This window comes from Muscardinus avellanarius (assembly GCF_963383645.1).
Source record: "Muscardinus avellanarius genome assembly, chromosome: 7".
NCBI classification, from domain to species: domain Eukaryota; kingdom Metazoa; phylum Chordata; class Mammalia; order Rodentia; family Gliridae; genus Muscardinus; species Muscardinus avellanarius.
In genome coordinates, this window is record NC_137793.1 from 7,798,330 (window position 1) to 7,815,126 (window position 16,797).

A 16,797-nucleotide genomic window follows, 5' to 3' on the forward strand; every position below is an offset into this window, starting at 1 on the left:
GCTGCAGACAGCACAGCCCTGTGCAGGCTCGTCGACAGCCCAGTGCACTGGACAGCGGCGACAGGAGCAGATGGGCAGATGGAAGCCGCAGCGGGACCCACACGTCCCCGGTCAGGGCTTTAGAGAAAGCGCCCGCTGGTCCTGGCGGATGGAGCGCTGAGCGATAACAGCAAATGGCAAGCTGCAAGTAGGGTGTGTGCGCGTGGACACGCTCTTGTCCCCAGAGAGGCGAATGTGGCAACCCTGCGCCGTGGAGAAGGCCCTCCCCACCCTAACCCAGCCCCGAGGCCGCCACCTCAGGAGCTCTTACATCTCGGTCCATGGATGTGGACAGGAGCAGCTGCTTGCCGTCCTCGGTCTGCAGGGGACATAAGTTGAACACGATTCTGGAGTGGTTCTGCCCTTCGGAGGCAGTGCTGAAGAGGGTGTACTTCCGCCTCCAGGACTGGGTGAGGTCCCACAGCAGCAGCTCCCCCCTGGGAAGAAGAGCAGAGTGCTAGCTCGCTCGCAGCGATCCGGAGCCAGGGATGCTCAGCCAGAGTCTGGGCCCTTGGCTGGAATGTAATTTCTTTTCTTTTTTTTTTTTTGTGGTACCAAGGACTGAACCACCCAGGGGCATTCTACCTGAGTTACACTCTGCCCTATTTTATTTTTATTTTGAAACAAGGTCTTACTAGGTTGATGGGAGTCTCACTACTTGCTGAGGCTGTCCTCGATTCTGCAGTCCTCCTGACTCAGCCTCCCAAGTACTGGGCCACCATGCCTGGCTGTAAAATAATTTCTGTTCACCATTCTTTGATAAAATAGAAGTCAGAATGGCTGTACAATAGTCACAAAGAGAGCCAACACCTGTTTCTGAGCCTTAGGAATTTGCCGACAGGAAGCAGATCACCATCATGTCACCAGCTGAACCTGCTAGAGGAAAGGATTTTCCAGAATCTAACAATGCCTTGGTGACCATTCTCCTTGCTCTGGACATTCCAACGGACCGACAAAACGGATGTCCACCCTGACTGTGTGTCTCTAGCTGCTGGCCTTGCATCGGCCCTGCTCCTCTCTGAGAGTGGTAAGAGGCAGCTCCCCACTGGTTACAAAGTGCAAGCCCGCTTCCCTCCACAAATCTGCAAATCTGTTTTGCACCAGAATAAAACTATTATTATATTTTTGGTGGTATCGGGGTTCCTGGAAGCCCTTCTACCTCTGGGCTACACTCCCAGACCTATTTTATATTTTTTTATTTGGAAACAGTCTCTTAAGCCAGCGCGGCTGGCTCCAAACCAGCGCGATCCTCCTGTCTCCGCCTCCCAAGCGCGGGGATTACAAGTGTGCACCACCACACCCGGCCTTGAATAAAACTATTTTTACTTTTATTTTAACCTTGTTTGTTATTCTGTTGATCTCTACCTTTAGGAAAAAAAAATGGCATTTTCTGTAATAAGCACAAAATATCTCTGGAGAACACACACAGAAAACTATCAGTCTATAAAGAAAAGAATTAAGTAGCTATAGCAGACAGGGGGGATGGATTTTTTCCCCCCCTGTACTGGGGATGGAACCCAGGGGCACTCTACCTCTGAGTCACATCCCCAGCCCTATTTTTTGTCCTTTATTTTTTGAAACAGGGTCTCACTGAGTTGCAAAGGGTCTCATTAAGTAACTGAGGCTGGCTTTGAACCTGCGCGATCCTCCTGTCTCGGTCTCCCAATGCTGGGATTACAGCCGTGCGCCACCATGCCTGGCTTGGGATGGATATTTTACTATTAAGTTCATGCTTTTTGAAATGTTTACCGGGTACCTTTTAAAGAGATTTCTCTAGTAAGGCGTGGTGGCGCACGCTTGTAATCCAGTACTTGGGATGCTGAGACAGGAGGATTGCAGGCTCGAAGCCAGCCTTGACAACTTAGTGAGGCCTTCCACAACTTAGTGAGAACCCCTTTCCAAATAAAAAAAATTGGGCTGGGGATTTAGCTCAGAAGTAGAATGCCTCCGGGTTCAATAATCCCCAGTGTCCCTCCCCCCAGATTTCTCTAACAGCTTTAATTATAAAATGCTACCATCATTTGCAGAGATCCAGAACTTAAGACAATCTCTTCTTCTGGGGTGTGGTGGGAGGCAGGGGATGGCTGCTACTTTTCTGCGGGGCTGTCTGTGCTTAACCTGCATCACCTCATTTAAATTGAGTTATCATCCTCAGCAATTAGAGCAAGCTGTCACTGTGAAATACTTACATGGTCTTTTCCTGGCTCACAACTACTTCAACCCTCCAAGGGCTTTAAGTTTTCAAATCATCAATACTTTTTTGTGGTGCTAGGGATGGAACCCAGGGGCATTCTACATCTGAGCTATACCCCCAGCCATATTTTTTATTTTTATTTTGAAACAGGGTCTCACTAAGTCGTGGAGGGCCTCACTAAGTAGCTGAGCTGGCCGCAAACCTGCGATTCTCCTGTCACAGCCTCCCAAGTACTGGGATTACAAGCGTGCGCCACTATACCCGGCTTTATTTATTAATAAGCAGATGACTGGCAGCCTCCAGGTAACTTCAAGATGGGTACTGATCATCAGAAAAAAACAAGGCAGGATTACAGAGCTGCGACCTTTAGCCTGACCCCATCCTCCAGGGAGAAGAGAAGGGGTGAAGGGTGAGTTGATCACTAATAGCCATGGATTTAATCAATACTGCCTAGCAATAAAGCCTCAAAACCTCAGAGATTACAAAAAGACAGGACTCGAGGACTTCTGGACAGCTGAACACGTGGAAAGCTCTGGAGGGTGGCCTGTTCAGAGGACACATAAATGAATTCCCTTCCCTTTCTTCGTACCTTGAGCTATGCATCTCTTCATCGTATCCTTTAATATCCTGCTAATAACTGGTAAATGTCCCCACTGCCCTCAGCTTCGTGAGTAGCTCATGCAAATTAACTGAACCAAAGGAGGGGGTTGTGGGAACCCTGATATACAACCTGTGGGTCAGAGCCCCGGGACAACACCCAAGGCTCACAACTGGCATCTAAAGTGTGTGTGTGTGTGTGTGTGTGTGTGTGTGTGTGTGTGTGTGTGTGTGTGTTAGATCAACTCCTGGGATCTGACATTATCTCCAGCTACACAGTGTCCCAATTGAACTGGAGGATGCCCAGAATTAGTTGCTTGCTGGCTGGGAGAAATCCCTATACCTGTTGGGGTCACAGAAGCTTTCTGGGTTGATTGTCGTGGTGTAGGAGGAGAAGGAAAAGGTTTTGCTTTTTTCCTATGAAAAGTGCTCAATTTTGTTTACTGAATGGCCACGAAGGAATAGAAAATAGCGACGTAAATGGTCTCGCTTATGAATACAGAGCGACTAGCAGATGGACTCTGAAATTCAGCTGTGTCTGACTTCAGAGTCCCTACACTTAGCCAGCAGGCTGATTTATGACTTTTTTGGTACTAGGGATGGAACACAGGGGCACTGTACCTCTAAACTACACTCCCAGCCTTATTTTTAAAATCTTTTTATTTTTTGAAACAGGGTCTCACTCAGTAGCAAAGAGCCTCACTAAGTAGCTTACTGTCCTTAGCGAGGACAGTAAGTAAGAGTCTGTCCGTGTGCCGACTCTCGAATGCTGGGATTCAAGCGTGCGCCACCACGCCCGGCTGATCACTGACTTTTTTATGATTCTGTTAGTAGACAACACATGTCATATAACTTTTCTATTTCAAGGGGCCTATTATAATGCAAGCCTTGGCCATTTTCTCTCCATGTGTCCACAAAGAGAAGCCCAGATCTCCAAGGCCAACGAGGGAAAAAGATTTATCAGAGAAGGCGCGAGCAAAGCAGACTTACCCAAAACAACTGGATACCAGCTGTGTTGGCTGATTCTCCGGCCAGTAGAGCGTCAGCCACAGGCGCTCCTTGACAGCTGGGTCCACGCCCCCTCCTCGCCTCTTCAGAAAGGGCAGTTTCAAAGTCATCACTCCTAAAGATGAAGACAAGGGCAGTGAGCACTGAACCGACACATGGTCTGGGATTTTAAAGTTCTCAGTTGCCAAGGATGTAAGAGCGGAAGGGAAAGCAAACAGATTAGAAACAGCGATGAATACCATCTAGATACCTTTAGGTCAAGAAAGAGCTTCAGGTCGTGTTGGCAACCCAAGCATTTTTCTTTTCTGGTCTGGGAAAAATGAGTTCCCAGTTAGAACTGAAAACCCATGGTGTTAATACAACCAAGATTTCCTAATAAAGTTGGAAGGACAGCTTCTTCTCATTGGCCATAAATCCACTAAGGGGACGGGAGGTTAGGGAGAGAATAAACTGTGGCAAGGAAGGGCCTCCATCAGTACTAAGCCGGCGGTTCCTAATCTGTATCCTGCGTAAGAAATTTCCAGAGCTCGCTCCCTGATTCTGGTGCAGAACCGAAGGCCACTCAACGGCACAGCTGTAAGTGTGGAGGTCACCCTGCTGGGGGGATTCTTAACCAGATGTCTGCCTGTGGATTTTTAGCTTAATTTGGACAAAGTGAGCTTTTACATGTGCACATAATTTCTACGCTGGATGTGTATTATTTACTCTGCGTTTGTGCATTAAGACCTTTTCTATTCCTCTGATCCAGGCCTTGCCAAGTTCCAGTATTCCTGTTTTTATAATACCTTCTTTTCCATGCCAAATAGTGATCGGTCTATAAGGCAAGAGTTCTCCCCTTTGGGAATGGATCTGAAACTCTGACGCAAAAGCCCAGAGTTCAAGCCCAGGCTAAGCCAGGGGAGCAGCGTTCTAGGAAGGAAAGGACAGTAAAGAACAGGTTTCCAACAGATGCTACAGCCCGGGAACACAAGACAGGACAAGGTTGCCAGCTGACTTTCCCGGCTCCACGGAGCTTACATTACAAAACCATCAAACATGCACCTTACCTCGACCTCGAGAGCAGCTCCAGATTCGAATGGTCTGGTCTTTGCTTCCAGTAGCTAAGTAGCAGCCTTCTGTTACTGGAGTTTGTGCTAGAACTTTCCCATTGGGGATTCCAGGTTCTTCTAGGAGGGAGAGAGTAAAAAAAAATTTTTTTTTGTGGTACAGGGGATGGAACCCGGGGACATTCTACCTCTGAGCTATACCCCCAGCCCTATTTATTATTATTATCATCATTATTTTTTTACTTTTTATTTTTTTGCGGTACTGGGGATGAAACCCAGGGGCACTCTACCTCCAAGGTACATGCTCAGCCCTATTTTTTATTCTTTATTTTGAAACAGGGTCTTACTAAGTCAGAAAGGGCCTCACTAAGTAGTAGCTGAGGCTGTCTGTGAACCATGATCCTCCTGTCTCAGCCTCCCAAATGCTGGGATTACAAGTGTATGCCATCACGCCTGGCTCACTAAGTTGCAGAGAGCCTCACTAAGCTGATTCTGGCTGCGAACTCAGATCCTCCTATCTCAGCCTTCCAAGTACTGGAATTACAAATGTGCACCACCATGCCTGGCTGTAATTTTATTTTCTAAACTTGCATGAAACATGCATTTATTTTATTTTTCTGTGGTACTGAGATTGAACGTGGGTATTCTACCTCTGAGCTACACCCGCAGCCCTACTTTTTTCATTTTGAAACAGGGTCTCACTCAGTTGTAGAGGGCCTTGCTAAGTTGCTGAGGTTGGCAGCGAACCTGCGATCTTCCTGTCTCAGCCTCCAAGTGCTGGGATTACAAGTATGTGTCAGCACACCTGCCTTAAATATGCATTTATAAAAGAAAAACTCTTTTACCAGGCTTCCCAAAACTTAGCTATTGCTTTCATAGGTCTGGTGTGTAAAACCTAAAGTTTTAAATATAATCCAGAAGACACAATTCTACCCGCTTAGCTCTTCAGAACTAAAGAACACTTCTCTCTCACTTTAATCGCCTCTACCTGAATTTTCCTCTTGATTTCCGGGCAAACACTCTTCCCCAGGCAGGGGACACCAGGCGATGGAGTGGATCTCGTCGTCGTGGCCTCGGAGCCTGTGAATAACGTCTCCTTTCTTACTGATGTCGATTACAACCACCATGCCATCCTTGTAGCTAAAAAAAAAGAGTTGGGAATCTGACCGGGAGGTGAAGACACGAGAGTCTCTAGGGAGCACCCTGGCTTAGGTACCACGGTAGGTGCTCAAAGTTAGAGACGTGCCTCTGGGCTGGAGAGGGCAGAGGACAAGAAGTACTTTCTCCAAAGTGCTCATTTCATGTGTCCTGGCTTTGTCAACCCTCCTCCATGATTAGACCCCTGGCACTAATATTGTAGATGCTGCCTGGCACAAAGCCTCAACATGGCCATGATGTTTTTGGTCTAAGGAGACATACAGAAGTATGGTTCTTTTTTTTTTTGTGGTGGAACCCAGGGGCTTTTCTACCTCCAGACTATACTCCCAGACCTATTTTTTATTTGGAAACAGGGTCTCACTAAGTTGCTGAGAGCCTCCCTCAGTAGCTGAGGCTGGCTTTGAACCTGTGCGATCCTCCTGCCTCAGACTCCCAAGCGCTGGGATTACAAGTGTGCACCACCACGCCCTGCTAGAAGTATGGTACTGACAGGAGCCCAGCAACTCCTCTAATTACAGATGAATGTGTCCTAGTATGCGGAAAAAGTTTCCTTCTTAGTCGGGTGTGGTGGCGCATTCAGGAGACTGAGACTGGAGGATGTGGTTCAAGGACAGCTTCAGCTATTTAGTGAAGCCCCCCACAACTTATTGAAAGAAACTCTGTTTCAAAAATAAAGAATAAAAAACAGGGCAGAGGGTGTAGCTCGAGGCTGAACGCCCCTGGGTTCTATCCCCAGACCTGCCAAAAAAAAAAAAAAAAAAAAGTTTCCTTCTTACAAGTGATGCTGCCTTACTAACTTTTCTAACTTAACAAAGCAATACTCTATATTCTAGACCTGCATATTCCTGGGCTGTCATTTTGGGACTTCCAAAGAAACTGAGAGATTCCAGCAGCCTACACCAAAAGGACGAGTTCCTTTACCCACGTAACAAAGGCTGCGTGCCCACTGAGGCGGCTCACGAGAAGCCCCTCCAGACACCCACTGCCACCCGACTTGCCCCAGCTGGAGGGAATGCTTGGACCTGCATCCAGAGCCAAGTCACCTGACACTCTGGGAGTCAACGTTACCTCCATCGACAGTATACAGTGAGAGAAAAGAGAAAGAGGACATTTCCAACCACTGGAGTGTAACTAGAGAAATGCCACGTGAAGGACGTGGGGACCACGGCATCGTGGAAAGGGAGGTAAACACAACTGGGGTCACGGGAATCCAGAATCCCACGGGCCAGAGGGGTAGTTAACATCTGTATTTGAGGCAAATAGGTATGGCAGAGGTAATGCGGTAAAAACCGTGTTAACAAAAGCAAGCTGTGATGCGGACGACGCGGTGCTTACCCGATGGCCACCACGTCTTCATGATGAGGCGAGCACGTGAGGCAGAAGATGGTCCTGGGTTCTACGAAGAGGTGTTGGCTGTCCTTCCTGTTAAACCAGTAGCAGAAAACGACTCCTTTTTCATCCCCAGATACTATCAGGTCCTTTACCCGAGGAGACCAGTGCAGCGCTGTTATTGTTTGCTTTAAAACAGAACAAAGATGTCTGTTTCTCATTTGTCAGTGCTGAATTTTTACTTAACTTTTACCCCATGTCACAAACCAGCAGAACACTAAAGGTATTATGGGTACTTAATAAACACTTATAGTACTTGTAGGGCAACACTACACACACACATGCATTTTTTTTTTTTTATTGGTACCAGGGATTGAACTTAGGGCCTTCTATTTCCAAGCTCTATCTCCAATTCTATTTTATTTTCTATTTTGAAATGGTCTAAGTTGCTGAAGCTTGTCTCAAACCTGTGATCCTCTTATTTCAGCTCCCAAGAACTGTGATTACAAGCGTGTATCACTGTGCCCAACTAGCAAGAGTACTTTAACCAAATGATGAGAAAATCTAGAGTACTGGAGACCAAAGAATCACTTTTTTCCCTTCTTTTACGATATCAATGCAAGGTTCTTAGGAAGTGGGTCCTTTCGTTTGTTCTCTCAAAAGGCAAGTATATCAAATACTCATCTGTTTTTATTTATTTATTTATTTTTGTGGTACTGGGGATGGAACCCAGGGGCACTATACCTCTGAGCTACATTCCCAGCCTTAATTTTTATTCTTTTTATTTGGAAATAGGGTCTCACCAAGTTGCAAAGGGCCTCATTAAAAAGCTGAGGCTGTCCTTGAACCAAGATCCTCCTGTTTGAGCTGCCCAAATACTGGGATTACAAGTGTGCGTTACCACGCCTGGCTTTATCTGTTTTAGAAGAGTTTCAGCCACTCATTTGTGGTTTATATCAGGTGTCTATTTTATGCAAACAACCAGCTACCGTAGACAGGACTTCAATGTGGCTGTATCCTAATAATTATTTACAAAAAAAGATGACAAGGTAGTCTGCTATCTTCTGATTTGTAAGCAAAATATACAATTCTTTTCGAAAAAGTTTTGAGATATCTTACAAGATAGGGACTTATTACCTAACTAACAAACACAATCATATCAGTTACCCTGCACAGAAGACCTAGCAAAACTATATTTGAGCCGGGTGTGTGGCGCATGCTTGTCACCCCAGCATTCGGGAACCTGAGGCAGGAGGATCACTGAGTAGTTGAGGCCGGCAGCCTCAACTACTGAGCGAAGCTCTTTGCAACTCAGTGAGACCCTGTTTCAAAAATGAAGAATAAAAAAATAGGGCTGGGGTGTAGCCTGGAAATAGACTGCCTCTGGATTCCATCCCCAGTACTGCAAAAACAAAACAAAACAAAAACCCAAACCCCACAACCCCAAAAAACAACTGTCTTTGAAACAGAAAAGCTCCACTGAGACGTATATAGCAACATTCTGAGAAACCAGTGCGTTGTGGTACCTGATGGAGTGCATGTTCCGACACGATGGCTTTAGTGTCTACATTCCAGATTCTCACAGTCCCATCGTCGGAGCTGGTGGCACAGAGGTTGTACTGACCAGGATGATGAGAAAACGCGAAGCCAGAGACCCTTTCCGTGTGTCCCACTAACTCTCCTACGACTGAAAGTAAAATCAGATATCACGTTACTTAAACCAATACCCAGGAGTCCAGACAGAATGCTACTGTTGTTGATGAGTAAGCCATGCTCTGCAGTTACGTCACGTCACGTATAACAAAAATATCCACGGAGTCAGAACCAGAAACATCAGCTGCGGGTACTGGCTCTTCTATACCACTCCAGACAAGCCATTTTCTCTCTTTGAACCTGAGGGTTCTCAACTGAAAAATAATGTTAAGATGGGCGTGGTGGCACACACTTGTAATTCCAGCATTTGGGAAGCTGAGACAGGAAGATCGCGGTTCTGGGACAGCCTCAGCTACTTAGTGAGGCCCTCTGCAACTCAGTGAGACCCTGTTTCAAAAAATAAAGAATAAAGCCGGGTGTGGTGGCGCACACTTGTAATCCCAGCATTGGGGAGGCTGAGACGGGAGGATGGCAGTTTAGTGGACAGTCTCAGCTACTTAGTGAAGCCCTCTGTAACTTAGTGAGACCTTGTTTCAAAATAAAGAATACAAAATAGGGTAGAGGGTGTAGCTTGGAGGTCGAATGCCCCTGGGTTCCATCCCCAGACCCCCCCCCCCACACAAAAGAATAAATTAAAAAAAAAAAGGTAGGGCTGGGGGTGTAGCTCGGAGGTGGAAGGCCCTTGGGTTCAATCCCCAGTATCTCACATACACACAAAATAAAAATAATGTTGGCATCGCTGTCTGTGCTTCGTTCTTATGTTGGGAAGCAGCTCACGTGAAGAAGTGAAAGTCACTCTTACTGAGGTCTGATCACAGATAGTTTGGCGTGTAATAAATATCTGGCACGTCCTATCCTAAGGCACAATGAATGCCTACGTTTGGAGCCTGAAGGAACTCGGCGCAACCCACCCATCCTAGAGGGTGCTCGCAGGTCTGGCTTAGGACCTGCAGCTGCAGACAGCCCCCAGCCCAGGAGGGCTCGCGGCGTGGAGAGAGAAGCCACGGCTACTTTAAAGGCCTGGGTCTAGACGCCGCTAACTTTTCGGCACACTGGCGGCCCCACGTGTGGAGCCGGGAGGCGGGACCGCCGGGCCGGCGCGGGGCGGATCCTTCGGGGAGACCCATCGGCAGCGGCGCGCGGGCTCCCGGCAGCCCCCGCCCCCGGCCCGGCCGCCGAGCGTCCGTATTACAGGGGTGGCCGCAGCGCCGCAAGGCCGGGGTGCGCGGCCGAGTTACCTCGAAACGGGGGCGTCCCGGGCACCGCGCCCGCGCCGGGGCCCACGCGGACCAGGAAGACGGAGGTCCGCGCCGCGAAGCCGAAGAGGCCCCCGGGCACCGCATCGCTGCAGCGGGTGCAGTACCAGTTGGGAGAGGGCGGCAGCGTGCGGGGCTCCTGCCCCATGGCGCCCGGCCGCCCAGGCTGGAGGAGGCGGCCACACCGCTAGATCGTTCGCGGCCCCACGCCGGAGCGGGAAGGGGGCGGGGCCTGCGCCGAACCCCGCCTCCTCGGGCCGCCGCTACGGCGCGCGCCGAGGCCCATTCAGCGCCGCGCGCTGCTTCGCGGACTCGGGGCTGGGCAGGGCGGGGCCGGCTGCGCGCTGAGCTCAGCCTCCTAGACTCCCGGCCTCCCAGCCTCCCCTGCCCAGAGGCAGGAGTGCCTCCCCTCCCGAGGCGCAGGGGCTGGTGCTGCTTAAACCCAGCCCTGCGGTTAGACATTTTTACTTCCCACTTCCCAAACACTTAATTAAAGGGTTAGACTGGCGGAGCCACCTCCGCACACTGCCGGTTTATTCTTTGGACCTGTTTAACCACTAATCCGTCCAATAGTTTTCAAACGCTATATGCACTTTGCTAGTTTTGGGGTGGTGGTTTATTTTATTTTTATTTTTTATTTTTTGGTACTTGGCATGGAGCCCAGCCCCCAAGCTATACTCCCAGCCTCATTTTATTTTTATTTTTGAAACGGCGTCTCACTAGATTGATGAGAATCTCACCACTCGCTGAGGCTGTCCTGGAACCTGTGATCCTCCTGTCTCAGCCTCCCAGGTACTGGGATTACAAGGGCGTGCCACCATCCACGGCTTGGAGTGTTTTAAATATTGCTACAAGAAGCCAGTTGACATAAAGATAAATTTATGGATCAGGAACTGGGAAGGAAAGGCGCAGTAAGGTCGACTGGGTGGGAATTCTGACTCTGGGTTGTTCATATTCAGCGATTAAAGAGGAGCCGACTGGAGTGGCTTTTTTGGTTTGCTCGGTTAGGTGCTAGAAAAAAATGCGTCTCCTTCCAACTCAAACATGCTAAATTCTCAAATTCTACTCTACCCCTGTATTGCTTGTTTGAGCGGATATCTGGTAGCAGCTGGGAACCTGACACACCTATCCTCAATAGAGAGGGGGCACACGTATATTTAGATGCATCTAGGGCCACTCTGGAGGCACCCAACCCTGCACTGATCACTGGTTTTGCCAGTAATTTGCTGAGACCAACCTATTCTAAATGTTTCCCATAAATGACAGTGAAATGACTGCCACGCATGCAGGGTAGTATGCGTTCACAAACATAGTCTCACCTCTTGGAGCTCAACCTGGATTTCGCAGGCTGTAGGACATTGCCCATCATATTTGAACTATTTGCTTTTTTTTTTTCCGTTACCGTGGATGGAACTCAGGGGCATTGTACCTTTGAGCTACACCCCCAGCCCTGTGTTTTAGTCTTTTTATTTTTGAAAGAGGGTCTCACTGAGTTGCGAAGGGCCTCGCTAAGTAGCTGAGGCTGTCCGAGAACCGCGATCCTCTATTCTCAGCCTCCCAAATTCTGGGATTATAAACTTGGCGCCACCACACAAATAATTACACCATGCAGGTAATTATTTGACAAGAAAACTGATGCCCACCAGCTTTAAGAGGCTCTGTCCCCTGCTCCTCTCAGATCATTTGTAAGGTGAGGCTTGACAATTTTTCGGAATCCTGGTGAATTTCTGGAAACGCATTAGTTTCGGTCTTAATTATTAAGTCATTCCTTTTCTACTAAGGCTGGTCCGACCACACCTTAAGCGCAGGCCACGCCCCTGACGTCTCCATGACAACACAGCCCGCGTTTTCGGATTGGGCGGCGTACGGAGTGCTGCGCATGCGCATTACCCCGGGTTTTTTGGACTTTGCGGCTTCCGTAGTGGGAGGGAGCAACATGGCGGCGGCCGTGCTGCGAGACTTTGGTGAGGATTTCATAGTGGTTGAGGGCAGAAGAGTCAAGATCGGAGTTTGAGTTGACAGCTTGTATTTATGTTGCAGGTGCATTATGGATAGGGAACCTGAGGAGCCGGGGACGGCTGTTCTTGGGGTAAGTGTCGGCATGGAGTTTCAGAGGGGCCCATGATCTTCTTACTCACCAGAGACCGGGCGCTGATGGGTCAGGCTGTGCTTTAGGCTCCGGGGCCGCAGAAGCGAACAAGACAAGCCAAAGTCAGCTTTGCCACCTCTTTACCTTCATCGTATTGCGTAGCCCTCCGGGGATCAGGATTATCTGTTACTCAGGGGTTATAAATGTGTGTTCTGAACGTCTCTGATGTTTCTGGACTTGATTCGGCTCTTCCACCTCCATTATGGGAGAGACCACCTTTCTAAGAATTTATCTGTTTGGTTACTTGCTTTTTTGTGCAGGGCCTGTGTTGGTGACCACCGTGGCTTACACCGTGCTGAACAGTTTGTGCGCTATCTCTTCCCATAACAGCTATACCCATTTTTCAGACAAGGAAATTAAAGCCCTCAAACGCAGTTTAACTTGCCCAAGGTCAGGTATAGGAAGTTTAAAAGCTTTGGACTCTATATTCTGTGGTTTTTTAGGACAAAAACGTTCTTAAAAAGGGTATGCAGCTGAGTTAGGAGCTGACAAGAAGCCCGTTGTCTTTGTCTCTTTTCTGCAGTACAGTGTTCACATTTGGAGATTGTTAATCTCATTGTGAGTTTTCCGATTGGTGCCTTTTTAAGCATTTATTTTGTTTTAGTTCATAGGCTTTGAAGACAGACAAGTTGGGGATGAATCCACCCTTTTTAAAAAAAAATTTTGGTGGTACTGGGGGTGGAACCCAGAGGCTTTCTACCTCCGGGCTATACTCCCAGACCCATTTTATATTTTATTTGGAAACAGGGTCTCACTAAGTTGCTGAGAGCCTCACTAAGTAGCTGAGGCTGGCTTTGAACCTGTGCGATCCTCCTGTCTCAGCCTCCCAAGCACGGGGATCACAAGCGTGCGCCACCACGCCCGGCTGAATCCACCCTTTTAATGTGTGATTTTGGAAAAGTTACCCTTCCTAAGCTTCAGTTATCTCTTATGTGATATGACAATAATATTAGTACCTATTATATGGATATCTATCTCTCCATCAGTCACTCACTCACTCCTGGTGCTGGGGATTTGTGAAGAAGTGCTTGAGGTATGCTAGGCAAGTACTCTACTACTGAGCTACAGCCCCAGCCCTTGTAGATGTTTAAAGTGAGGATTAAAAGAGCGAATGCTTATGCCACATTTGATACAGTGCATAGCATGTAATAATCCCACCCTAAGCCCTTATTGCCGTTGATGTCATTATAAATTATTATTGAGGCCCCATTATATTTAGACCTGCCTTGGGTTCACGAGTCTTCTTTAGGATTTGTCTACACTTTGCTTCCTTAGGCTATCTTTTATCCCTCCGCCCCAACCGCTCTGGATATTTGGTTTTTCTGAATATGTTGTGTATTTACATGCTTCTTGGCTTTATCATGCTGTGCTCTCCCTTCCTGTCCATAACAGTTCTACTTAGTATTCAAAACCCTCTTCAGATATTTCCCCTTCAGGAAGTTTTCTCAGATCTTTCTGAAGCTGAAAAAGAAACATGAATTTCTTCCTTCTCTTAGCATGTGTGCCATGTCTAATGCATATGTGTGTGTTCCCTTGGCTAGCTTGTGTGTTTTAGAGAGCTAGGTCCAGTTCTTAGTCCTCTTTGTAGGTCTTGTGTAGTCCTAAAGTAAGCATTTCTTTTTATTTTTTTTTTTGGTGGTACTGGGGGTGGAACCCAGAGGCTTTCTGCCTTCGGGCTATACTCTCAGACCTATTTTATATTTTATTTGGAAACAGGGTCTCACTAAGTAGCCGAGGCTGGCTTCGAACCTGTGCAATCCTCCTGTCTCAGGCTCCCAATAAAGTAAACATTTTGATAATGTGTGCTGATTTGGATTGGTTTGCACCGATTTATACTAGGAGACTCTGAGCAAATGACTCGAGCAATTTGGCTTCAGTCTTTTTATCCGTGTCTTGATATAAGAGTGTTGGGTTTTACTAGATCGTCTCTAAGGCTCTTTGAGTTCTGAGGTTGTATCTTATAAGTCCCTATTCTGGACTTTGTAATTCAGGGAATGACCATATGAAAACTAAGTAGATAGATGTAAATAATGTTCATGATAAACACGTAAAGATCACTTGATTCAGTAGTTAGAAACTTTAAGCATATAGTACCAGTAGGTCATAGAAATGTCTGAAATAGAGATGGTCGTTATAACATGAGAAGCCAGGCATGGTTTGCACAGGCTTGTAATCCCAGTCCTTGGGAGACTGAGACAGGAGGATTACAGGTTTGTGGCCAGCCTCAGCTACCTAGTGAGGCCCTCTGCAATTTACTGAGACTTTGTTTCAAAAATAAGGAGTGAAATAGGGCATATAGGCATATAGCTTGGAGGTAGAATGGAGCAAAAGAGAAAGAGAGAGAGAGAGAGAGAGAGAGAGAGAGAGAGAGAGAGAGAGAGAGAGAGAGAGAGAATGAATATGGGAGGAAGAGAGAATTAGCAGGTCCCATGGCAGTTAGTTGAGCACATTCTTGTGTAAAGGCATTGAGTTGGTGTTATGGGTTGGATATGATGTGTCCCTCAAAGATTCCTGTGTTGAAGGCATGGTTTTCAGTGTAGTAAAGTTCACCAGTGGGATTTTGGGGAATGATTGGATCATGAGGGCTCTGACATCATCAGGGCATAAGACCATTGAGGGATTCATTCCTTTTTTTTTTTTGCAGTGTTGGGGATGGAACCCAGGGGCATTGTACCTCCAGCTACGCCCACAGCTCTTCTTATTTTTATTTTGAAACAGGATTTCACTAAGTTGCTGATGGTGTTGCTAAGTTCCTGAAGCTGGCTGTGAACCTGTGATCCTCCTCTCAGCCTCCCAGAGTACTGGGATTACAGGCGTGTGCCAACACACCGCACTTAGTCAAGTCACACTTATTTATTTATTTATTTATTTATTTTTTGTATTGCTGGGGATTGAACCCAGGGACATTCTACCTCTAAACTGAGCCTACAGATGTGCACTGTTAGGACTATACAGTGTTAAAAGGTACCTTTTTGGCAGTTGGTAGTTTTCCCATAAAAAGGGGTTTCTAGATTCTTTCATATTGCACAGCATGACAGCAATTTCTAGAGCTAAAGAGTGTGCTGCTTTTAGATGGCTACTCTGCTTTTTGTTACTGACAAATGCTTATACATGACATGAACAACCTGTTTTTTTTTTTTTTTTTTTTGGTGTGTGGTACTGAGGGTTGGACCCAGGGGCATTCTGCCTCTGAGCTCACCCCAGCCCAGGGTTTTTTGTTTGTTTGTTTGTTTTTGTTTTGTTGTTCTTATTTGGAAATTGGGTCTCACTAAGTTGCAGAGGGCCTCACTGAGTTCCTAAGGTCGGCCTTGAACCTGTGATCCTCCTCCGCCTCCCAAGTACTGGGATAGGAGTTTGGAAAAGGTCTTTGGGCGTCATCAGTGTGCAAATAATATCTAAAGCTTAGAGACTGGTGGACTTCACCGTGGGAATGAGGAGAGATCGGAAACAGAAGAGTCCAAGGATTGATTCCTTTGTGAGGAACCAACATTCATGAATCAGAGAGAGGAGGAAAAAGCCAAGCTGAGAGGAAAATCCAGGGCGCCTCTGAGGAAGGGCGAGTGGCCAGAGGTACTGAGCCCGTGCAGGTGGGGACTGCGAACCGACTGGCCGTTGGGTTTTGCAGCGCAGGTGCCTTCAGGGAGACGTGCCCGCCAATTCTGGTGGGGTTCTCTTCCCTCATCTATAGGACCTAGGCCAACAATGGCCTATGGAAGTTTGGCAGGATTGCTGGGCAGCGTGGAGGGCTATTGTGTTTATGAATACAGTGCAGGAATCTAGGCATTTGAGTTACCCGCTCCTGGCCTACACGTAGAGAAAATCGGAATCATTAACCATTCACTTGATAACAGGAACTCTTGACACAGAGCGGACGAGCTGCCGTCTGCGGGCACTGCTTTGCGCGGCCATCACTACAGCTATTCCACCCACAGGGCATTTGGCAACATCTGGAGACAGTTTAGGTTGTCACAGCGCGGGCGGGGGTACTGTTGGCATCCAGTGGGTGTGGGTGCTAAGCACCCTACATTGCGCAGGGCCGTCCCCACCACAGAACCACTTGGCCCCAAATGTCAGTAATGTGGAGACCGAGGCCGTGAGTGGAGTTGCAGGAATTTCATTTTTATGCTTGCTAAACTGATTTCCTTGTTTGTCCTTGAATTGCCTAAAGTAAACTTCTACTGGGCTATGAGAATATTCGTATCACTTCCATCTCTTTATTTTGGATTTTAATTGAGGCAGGAGGGAGGATGTCCTTTTATTCAGTCTCTAGTGTAGGGCTCACTCAATGCCAGAAATAATTCGGAAGAGTACCTTTGGCTTTGATGCGTGTTGTAATAGCACAGTATTCTCAAGACAGGCCGGTGCTGT

At 47.5% G+C, this 16,797-nt stretch overlaps 1 protein-coding gene across 1 annotated transcript in view; it reads right to left on the reverse strand.

The window, feature by feature from the left end:
- Positions 1-10,428, reverse strand: part of GEMIN5 (gem nuclear organelle associated protein 5) — a gene marked incomplete at both ends in the record, with an annotated part of 47,486 nt that extends 37,058 nt beyond the window's left edge. The window contains 7 exons of the mRNA XM_080698620.1: positions 311-476; positions 3,821-3,953; positions 4,885-5,004; positions 5,873-6,024; positions 7,378-7,559; positions 8,898-9,058; positions 10,263-10,428. Coding sequence (XP_080554746.1) covers positions 311-476; positions 3,821-3,953; positions 4,885-5,004; positions 5,873-6,024; positions 7,378-7,559; positions 8,898-9,058; positions 10,263-10,428 — 1,080 coding nt within the window. The remainder of the gene's footprint in view (positions 1-310; positions 477-3,820; positions 3,954-4,884; positions 5,005-5,872; positions 6,025-7,377; positions 7,560-8,897; positions 9,059-10,262) is intronic.
- Positions 10,429-16,797: the final 6,369 nt, after the last annotated feature.